Here is a 9,252-nt window from a genome sequence, read left to right as displayed (position 1 = left end):
ATCGGCCAATAATCGGGCGCAGATGTGAATGTAGGGCTACATCTGTGGAGACAGGGTGGTGACAACTGGGATTAAGGGGCGGCTCTGCAGATGGCAATCATCCCAGGGACCTACACAGACTCAACAAACTCCCTTTACCTTTCGTGAAAGTTGATTTTGCGTGCACCCGTACCTGTGGACAAAGTTCTGGATACTCCAACTCACTCTACCTAACCCTTATACTCCCAAGCTAGACGTTATTTTTGAGCTAGTGTAGTCCGTCTCCCTGTCCTCAGTTATTCGATTAGGTGAATACAAATGTGTGGAAACCACTTCAACAGTATCTTCCTAGAATAGAATGGGGATAAAATGGGCCAAGAATGGTAAGCTGTCTTCTCATTGGGTTCAGAGTGGATGGACCTCCTCATCGCGAACACCGAGTTGAGTCCCTCGAATATATCTAAACTTCCTATACGCACATCTACCATAATAATGCCAATGCATCACTGTTCTCATTGGTCAACCAAACCATTGACCTCCACAACCCAGGAATATTGAAGCATAAAATATTTGCGAAGCTACTCATAGCATCAAGACGTGAAGTAAGCAACAAATTCGATAAAAATGCGCATCAATACATATAAGCAATTTCTGTCGATAAAATCCTTCACAATATACTCTTCATTCTACGGCCTCCATAGCCAGATAAACACCTCCGACCGTAAACACCCTCCCGCCCTCTGGCTTTGCAGTAACAATCCACTGCATATCTTCCTTCCCCGCATTACCCCCTACCATCACCCCTATCTCAGCCTCCACATCACACTCGATTTTCGCTACACCAAGCAGCACCATCGGCTCCTCCGCAAACTGCCCAGGCCACCTCACTACCCCAAATTTCTCCCCCATAGCAATCTTCCACCCGCCTTTCTCTGCCGCCTTGAACTCCCCTGTTATCACACCCTCCTTCAAATATGCAACCCAACTCGCCCCAGCACTAACCAAATATGAATCCGCCCAACTCTCAATATGCAAGTCAAATCCCTCTTTCGTAATCGAAGTCGCAAACGTCTTCAACCTCCACCTCCGGTCTAGGCTCATTTGCGCAGCAGTCAACCACACCACTACTGTTGGCTCCGCCGTGAACGGGGCACTGAATTTAACACGTTTAATGCTGTGGGTTGGTGGCGGGTTATTCCGATGATCTCGCTGGACGGTATGCGTGCCAGACCTGAAGGCTAAGTCGTCGGGGGCGATGTCGATCCAGCGACTTCCGTTGTGAAAGAGAGAGTGCGGATTAGTTGAGTCGGTGAGTGTAATGGTGGTGGTGATAAGGGAGGCGGGGTTGAACGTGAACTTAAGTGCTGTAGTTGGTGGGAGTGGGCGTTCAGCGCTGTTGGGATCTGTTGGAAGGATGTTAATTTAGGGCGGTGAGAGGTGGGGGAGGTGGAGGGGCAATACCGAGCAGGGTAATGCGCTGGCGCAGTGCAACTACCTCTGCTTGGCAGTCGCGGAGTATCTTTTCGAGGGCTCGATAACGTTCCTCGCTCCGCTCGAGGGCTTCTGTGGTAGCAGCGTCTTGGGACAACCCTTCTTTTAATTTTGTATTTTCCTCAGTAAGATTTTTGTTGGCTTCTTCAAGGGGTTTAACCCCCGCTTTGGTTCTCCCAAGCTCTCCTTCCAGCTCTTTTGTCAATTCCTCAAGCTCTTGATGCCTTATGGTGTTGTTCTACATCGTATTGCGCCGTCAGTGTCTTAATATGCACGCCGGTTTCGTTGGCAATCCCCTGAATGTCTCTTTTAGCTCTGTACAAGTCGTTCCTCTTACCTGGATTTGAAGTTCAAGAAGTCCTTTGTCCGCCTTCAGCCGTGCTATGCTGGTATTATACTCCGAAATCATATCATGGTTTTCCATAACACTGTTCTTGAGCCTCTGATTTTCGGTCTGGAGCTCATTCAAACGAGGTCCAAGAGTCTCGATCTGTTTCTTAGCCTCCTTGAACTCTTCGGATAGTTTCTTATATTCTGGATCAAGTTCGTTATATGGTAGCTTGTGCCCTAGATTAACCCCTTCCTGTTGTGAATAATCCAGAACCGCTGCCAAAAGCTCGTAAGACATTTTCTTCATGATCTCATCTATTTGTTCCTTAAAATCCTCTCCCACCTGTTGTATCTGCTCATTCTCGAACAACATCCTCCCAACTTCCGATAATGCAGCCTGGAGAATCCTGGGATGGACTCGATCGGGATTGGCAAATAGTTGCCTCTCTATCTTTTTGTACATTTGTTGGTTTTTTTTGATAGCTTCGCCGAGCTCGAGGAATCGTTGATGTAGGGCAACACGTATATCGTTGGCCGCGTTGACGGTGCGTAGGGATCTTTCCTCCCCAAACTTATACCGGTCAGTCTTGAGCAAAATGGCGGCGAGGATAATTCATACGTCTACCCCTATCTCTAAACTTGGGATAAGTATTACGGCGTAACCCATTAGCAGTAAATTGTGAAAAGGCAGGGGGAGTGTAGAGGGAGTGAGGCAGCAAACCTTCAAGAGAACCCAAGTCCCGCCTCGGGAGGGTTAGGGATGAATCGTCAAAGTGAAGGGGCTGATACGAGGGCGAGAATTTATCCAGATCATTGTTCAAATCCGCACCAAGGGATAATTCAAATAAAGTGCTGAACGTAGACAGAACCTGTAACGAATTTTCCTCGACGAAGGGACTATCCATCTGTATGCTCCTCGCGGGGCTTCCGGGCGCTTGTGTCATCGCTACGTCCTCGCTCACCTCTATTTCGTACGGAGGAAGAACATTGGTTCTAGTCAAGTCTAGCACCTTCTTCTTGGAGATCAACGCCATAGATGGATAATGTTTGGGAGATGTTCTAAGATGATGCGGGGCTGGGTGTAGTAGAGAATGTGAGCGATGTATTTATAAAGAATTACCCAGCTCCCCAATGACAGAAACAGCTTTAAAGAGATGAAAAATGCAAGAATACTATATATACATATGTTTAGATGCAAGTGCAAGTTATAGCCAGCAACGGTCATCAACAGCTGAAAAGCAGGTTTCGACCCAGGGGGGGCGGGGGGGTGGGGGGTGGGGGTGGGGGTGGGGGGGAGGCTGAGGGGGGTTGGGCAATTGGTGCCTTGTTTCTTACCACGAGGGCTTGCGAGAAGTCTATCCCTAGTAACACTTGCGAGGGAATGCTGTCTTGAAAGGCCGAGGGGTGTGCGGGTTGACATGTGCGACGAGTGATATCCTATGATGAATTGCCGTCTCCGTTCATTCTCACAAGCCAGGCAACTTCATCATGACAAGTATAGTCGATCCAAAAACCTAAACTTCACTTAGGTGATAAAATGAAATTGATGACTGCCAGCAATACTAGACAACATGCTACCTCTAGTGTCACATAGAGTTCCATAAAAACCAACGACTAGCTAGCTACATGCCTAGTATCCCAAAGACGGATGACCCCTCACCCCCGGGACAAAGCTCACCTCACCCAGTTCCAGCACCATGCACTCAATGGTTCTCAACCTTGCCTCCGAGCGGCCACCCGCGGTCTCACATGGGGGCACACACCAATATTCTATGCGATACTACTAGGGTCCCGTGAAATATACAAGGGTAAGATACTGGGAGTTATAAACCGATTATAAACTCATGTCCAGTTGAGAGGGAGTAAGATACTGTGGCAGGGTTAGGGTTATTCAAGCAATAACATAGGAAGAGGGCGAGAAACACAAGTCCGTTCCCACTGGCACATTTGCAGACAAGGGCATATACAACTTTCTAGTGGACTGTTGAAGAGACACCCGCATTTTTTGGCTTATGTCATCCGGAGTATCATGCAGTTATAAACACCAGATCCAACAGCTCGAGTATTTTGCCCTGTTTTAAACACGTTCTCGAGTATCTCACGGGACCCTTGATACTACATACAAATAAACGCCCCCAGGCGATTTTCCCCGCCTTCGGTCTCAGCTGTAAATATTCAAAGATCCCGACGGAGGCGCAGAGGCCGCCAATCAGAGCTTCTTCCGTTGAAGCCACTATTCCCAAACAGGACTGATGCATGCCCCCACGTAGAGCATGGATCCTCTGAGCACGGGAGAGCAGCAGTTGTCTAGGATTCAGCTCTTTTCGTGGGTTCAACGCGGGCAGTAGCTGGCTGGGTGGTTGATCATTACATATTCACGAGTGACCGACAGTGATCAGCATGCAGAAGCTGAAATCTCACTCTCCCCGCCAACACCTTCAGGTCCAGTCTTAGACGGACCAAGGAGGAATCCACAAGCCTGCAGCGGATTGTAGACTAGGGCAGACCAAAATTTCGACCATAGCCGACTATGGACTGATGATGATGTAATTTATTTCAGGTTTGGTTTGCTCAGGTCGTTTAACCAAGATTATGATCTTTGTTGCGTTCCATTCTGAGAATAACTAAACTGCTTTTGGTTCTTATGCAGTCCACGGTCCATCAGTCCGTCCAACTTTTGGACGGACTGTCTTGGCCGCACGGCCACAGTCGACCGCAGTCTTACAGACCAAACAGTCCGTCCTACCTTTCCACTTGGCGCAGTCAACTACAGTTGATTGCAGTCGGACTGGGAGTACTGGTGACTCCCTAAACCGCTGAGATGTGAACTGGCGGGGTTTTAATCGGTGAGGGCTTGGCATAGCTTGGCAACCGAGACTACACTAGAAAGGCATGTTTCATTGGTCCCTGTAGGGGTAGTAAGGCGAGTGCAAACGGAGAGCAAAAGGACCAAGAGCAGTGATTAGTGTAATGAGTACTAGTATGATTGTGGGGTATGCCAAGAAAGACACGAGATCACATGTGGTGAACGTGGTTTGTATTTAGAGTAGATGAAGAGGAGCGAGGGGCATTCCTCTTAGGATAATCATCATTACAGTAATCAATAAAGTATCAAGTTGATTACATACATTCAGCATACTTCAGTCCCCCTCCTTTTCCAGTATTCAGACACTACACCAAGGGTACAAAACAAGGGACTGGGGTACGAGTACCTTCTGAAATCAAACTACAACTTAGGAAATTCTTCCCTGGTACATTTGGACGTACATAAGTACCCGCTTAATACTCTCTAATTTTTCATACTATCACTGTAAAACATATATAGTCTCCTCCCACACAAAAGAGATTCATCAACTGCGATTCACGATTCCCAGCCTGTTTTTACTCCAACCTGTGCGCGAACAAGATCATGTTAAGCCTAGGCCCGCGGAAGAAGAAGAAAAAAAAAGAGGTAAAAAGACTCGGGGGTGCTCACTGCGTAATCCACCAATGGGTTTTTGGGCTTCTTTATTCCGATATATCTGTTGTATGGAACTTCATCTATCCCCATCCTTTTGATAAGACTTCGGCAGTTTACACATGGCTCTGCAAAGGCCTTCTTTGACTTCGCATTTAATGCGCCCCCGTTTTTGATATTTTTGATGATATCCGTCAAGCCAACTCCTCTAATGGCAAGCCCTTCGTGATTGCTACTATCCGTAAGATATGGCTCACTAATTTGCTACCGGAAGCCGTAGTTAGCCTTATGTTCCAGCATGATAGTTAGGGCGCACGCTGTGGACAACCTGAGTATGTGAAGCACGGGATATGTTTCAGCACAGTGCCCATATAGCTGGCCACCGTAAGACTCCGCTCTCTGGTTCACCACCAACAGAAGGTCATCAGGATTCAAGGCAGCAAAAATCACCTCTTCCATACTGGCGGCAACGACTGGTTCTAGCTCTATAGCTAGATCTAGATTGGGGGGTAGATCTTGGCTCGGGCTTGTATTGTTAAGCACTGATTCTGTATGTGGATCTGAAAGCGGCTCCGGTCCGCTGATAATCACTGAGACAATTCTTTTTCTCCATTCATCAAATTCTCCAAGATCCAGATTAGCTCTTTTTTTTAACACTATTGGGCGGGTTCCGTTACACTCCCCAACTAATAACCGGAGAAGCTGCAGGTAAAGCCAGCCAAGGTACAACAATTTCTCGTCTTTCGGCACCGCCGGTAGTGCGTTAGGGTCAATGCCGAACCGTTTTGTGGGGTATATTTCGATCATGTACTTGACCAACTCGACTTCAAGTATTGGTGGCATCGGCGGCAACGATATGCCTGCTTCAGTATAAGCTCGAAGGAGCAAGCCGAAGCGGAATGCTTGAATAACATTCTTGGCCGTAAGCCTCTCTTCCTCATCCGGTATACCCAAAGTAGGTATTGTTGCTCCAACGAAGTAGGTATACGGTTGCTTCCGAAAGATCACTGCCGTCATCCCGAGTTTCATGTCACCGGCCGCGGCTTCTACAAGAGTTTTCAGGATCTGACAATACAAAAGCAACACTGGAATAAGCTTTTGCTCCATGTCTACTGTCGCCCCTTTTAATTCTGGCAATGCTGAAAATAGGTAACCCAGGGCGCTACCAGCATCCAGTACCTCCGTCGCAGGATCCAAGAAAACTGCATCCGCAGGTGTCGGAACTCCGAGCTGTCTTTGAAAAAAAACAGTGTATAAAATTAGCAGGTGAATTATAAAATATAGATTTCCATGCTAGGGGGGGTTTACTCTGTAGCCGTAGGAAAAAATTTAGCCAAATCATAGCTAGGACCTGCTGGAAGGCCAACAAGGCCCGGTTGGTTTATGATTCGCCGAACGAGATCGATAGTCTAGTTTTTATGATTATTTAGTACGGTAATAAATCATCCCGCAGAGTCGCGTAGGTAGGAGGAGGGAGTTTGTATTGTCTCGTTTACGGACGAAACAAGGTGCTGCCTTCATACCTCAGCCGCTGTAGATTCGAAGATCTCCGCGGGTGGAGGGTTACCTCCGAAAAGGTCAGGAAAAGGCATTGGTATAGTTCCTGTGGAGACTGTTGCCCGAAATGTGGGCAGTGTTTGTACTTGTAAGATAGCGAAGTGCAAACCCTAACCCACGCCACAAAAGATAGAATATTCTTACCCCTAATCAAATGCTACAAGTGAACCTCTTCTTGACCGGCTACCCCACTCAATTGTGTTCAGCGCAACTCAGCTCAAAAAAAAAAAATTCTTGCGATCTGCTAGCTATCGACTTGTCCGTCTAAGATGAATTAGGGTAGGAACCATAGAACCTTGGCAATATTGTTGGGCACGAGCCGAGCTGGCTCGAACACCTCAAGCTCTCCTTCTTACGACCGCAAGCCAGCTCGAACTAGTATTAGAAAGACTCGAGCTTTTTGGGCTGGCAAAATTGGAAAATATAACGAAGATAAACCTCTTGCGTTCGTCCCTAAAAGTGAAACTTATATCGAGATGACTATTTTTAGCTCTTTAATTGGAGCTCGAACATCCCAAGCCTTCGTTTGCACAATCCGAGCTAACCCGAGCTCTAACTCAAGCTCGTCTCGAACAGGCTCGTGCCCAACACTACTTGGCAACATGGCAGATGACCAACAAGATCCCCTGTTGGTGGAAAAGATAGCACTCGGACAAAGAATAAAGAACAGAAAGTCGAGCGCCTGGACAGAAAGCCCTGCGCCTCTTATTGGCTGAATCCTTGCAAGTCTTTGCCTAAAATAGTTAGAATTTCTGTCCAACCTGTCCAACTTTCTGTTCAACTGGCAAAGCTAAAACGCTGAGAAAATTCGTTGCGCTGCAGCAGGGGTATGAGTCAACCAGAGGCGGTATTTAGACGTCAATATGCAAGATTTAGCAGAGAAGTCCCCTGCTGCAGCGCAACAAATTTTCTCAAATACAGCGGTATATTTACTGCTGAGGTGATTCCAAAAGCACCTACCAGCGGGTGGCCATTCTACTCGCGTCTAGGATAAAGAACCAGAACATGCAAATGCCTAGTTTGTATGGCAGCGCCACTCCATACAAATAATGCCTGCTTTCTCACTTGCATGTTCTGGTTCTTTTTCCCTGACGCGAGCAGAAATAGACTCATGATTGGCGTTGTCGATCTTATTTCAAAATGCAAGAGAAATAGGCTCCATAGATCGGTGCCAAGCTTACAGTTGCGGTCACTTTGAGGTTGAAAGTAGACAGTGGCACGGGATACACAGTACCCATCTTCTGCATATTTTTGAGAACGCCATTCCCGCACAAAAGGTGCCCCGTGAAACATCTAACTTCAAACATTACTCATACCGTCAACTCCCACAAAGCCGCAGTCAACGGTTTACAGTTTTGGCCCACCCAGCGGCTGGCTATCATACCGAAACCTAGCCCTTCCTATCCGCCCAGTTCCCAAACACATCAACTATGTCACCACGAGATCCCGGAGGTGACATTATCCGGGTACGTAGCTTCCTAGACAGCTGAGCTTCTCATTCCCATCTACTTTACACCGGAATACTCTAAATTAATGCTCGGTGCAATCTCAAGCCCCTCCCACGCGAGGGCCCTATAGACAACACCTACGTCAACCTGGAAAACAAGGGCATACCGGTTCCCGACGGCTGGTCAAACGAACGGGAACACCTCAACGTGGGGTCCTACTTTCAGCCCGGTGAAGGCGTCTGTGCTATCATCGAAGGCCGCGGATACGGCCACCCCCGCCCCGTCATTACGGACAACGAAGGCAACTTCATTATCCAAAGCACGAAGGGAGAGGAGGAGGAGTTTTTTATCTGGAATGACATTTCGGGCATCTGTTTGCGGGCAAAGGGACGTGGTCTCAATCTTCCAAAGGTTGTGGACTGTCTAGGGCGCAGTCTCTTATCCTTAGATGTTGAGTGTGTAGGTAGTACTTGAGTACTCTCTCCTAGACTTTTACGGGGTTTCAATTATGCCACCCCAAGTACTTCTAATATAATTTACCGCTTTTATGATACGATACACCTCATTGTTTCTCGGCTTTTTGCCTGTAAGATGGGTGGGAGCATCAACAATAGAACTTAGCTCATCCCAAACATTTTCCTTCAAAACTCTTGATACTATGGAATGCTGCTTTCCGCATATACTTTGAAGCTACAATAAATCTTTGTATTACAAGAATTAGTTTCTAAAATAGTAGCTTAGGTTTTAACCCCACACTCTGTAGTACGCTAAACTAGGGGTGTGCCAACTCGCGACCGCGAGTTATTGGATTATGGGTATCAAATAATTATGGAAGGCCTTCGATGGGGGCCTTCGGCCCCCCCATTCCACCTCCTCTGTTTAATTCTCCCTCTAGAATTATGAGAGGCCTTCGGCCCCCGTCCTCCTCCTCTCGAGTGTTCAGTACTTTGATGTGTCATGCTTACTAAACACCCATGTCGGTGTCGACCA

General features: G+C 47.3%; 3 protein-coding genes across 3 annotated transcripts; 1 reads left to right on the top strand and 2 right to left on the bottom strand.

Moving 5' to 3' along the window:
• Positions 1–660: 660 nt before the first annotated feature.
• Positions 661–2,834, bottom strand: LAJ45_11353 (uncharacterized protein; the record flags this gene model as incomplete). Its single annotated transcript, XM_046120861.1, has 5 exons — positions 661–1,382; positions 1,441–1,708; positions 1,808–2,371; positions 2,420–2,433; positions 2,522–2,834. The coding sequence occupies 5 exons, from the start codon at positions 2,832–2,834 to the stop codon at positions 661–663; spliced, it is 1,881 nt and encodes a 626-aa protein (XP_045965948.1).
• Positions 2,835–5,161: 2,327 nt separating this feature from the next.
• On the bottom strand, positions 5,162–6,849 carry LAJ45_11352 (uncharacterized protein; the record flags this gene model as incomplete). The annotated part of the gene is made up of 7 exons (XM_046120860.1): positions 5,162–5,191; positions 5,276–5,513; positions 5,586–5,632; positions 5,708–6,369; positions 6,424–6,491; positions 6,566–6,666; positions 6,781–6,849. The coding sequence occupies 7 exons, from the start codon at positions 6,847–6,849 to the stop codon at positions 5,162–5,164; spliced, it is 1,215 nt and encodes a 404-aa protein (XP_045965947.1).
• A 1,395-nt stretch (positions 6,850–8,244) lies between these two features.
• Positions 8,245–8,736, top strand: LAJ45_11351 (uncharacterized protein; the record flags this gene model as incomplete). Its single annotated transcript, XM_046120859.1, has 2 exons — positions 8,245–8,280; positions 8,368–8,736. 2 exons carry the CDS (start codon positions 8,245–8,247, stop codon positions 8,734–8,736), a joined length of 405 nt encoding a protein of 134 aa, XP_045965946.1.
• Between the last annotated feature and the right edge of the window lie 516 nt (positions 8,737–9,252).

The sequence above is a fragment of the Morchella importuna genome (genome assembly GCF_003444635.1).
Source record: "Morchella importuna strain M04M26 chromosome Unknown Morimp01GS065, whole genome shotgun sequence".
NCBI classification, from domain to species: Eukaryota; Fungi; Ascomycota; class Pezizomycetes; order Pezizales; family Morchellaceae; genus Morchella; species Morchella importuna.
The sequence above is the reverse complement of the archived record's forward strand: the minus strand, read 5'-3'. Positions and strand labels throughout refer to the sequence as shown.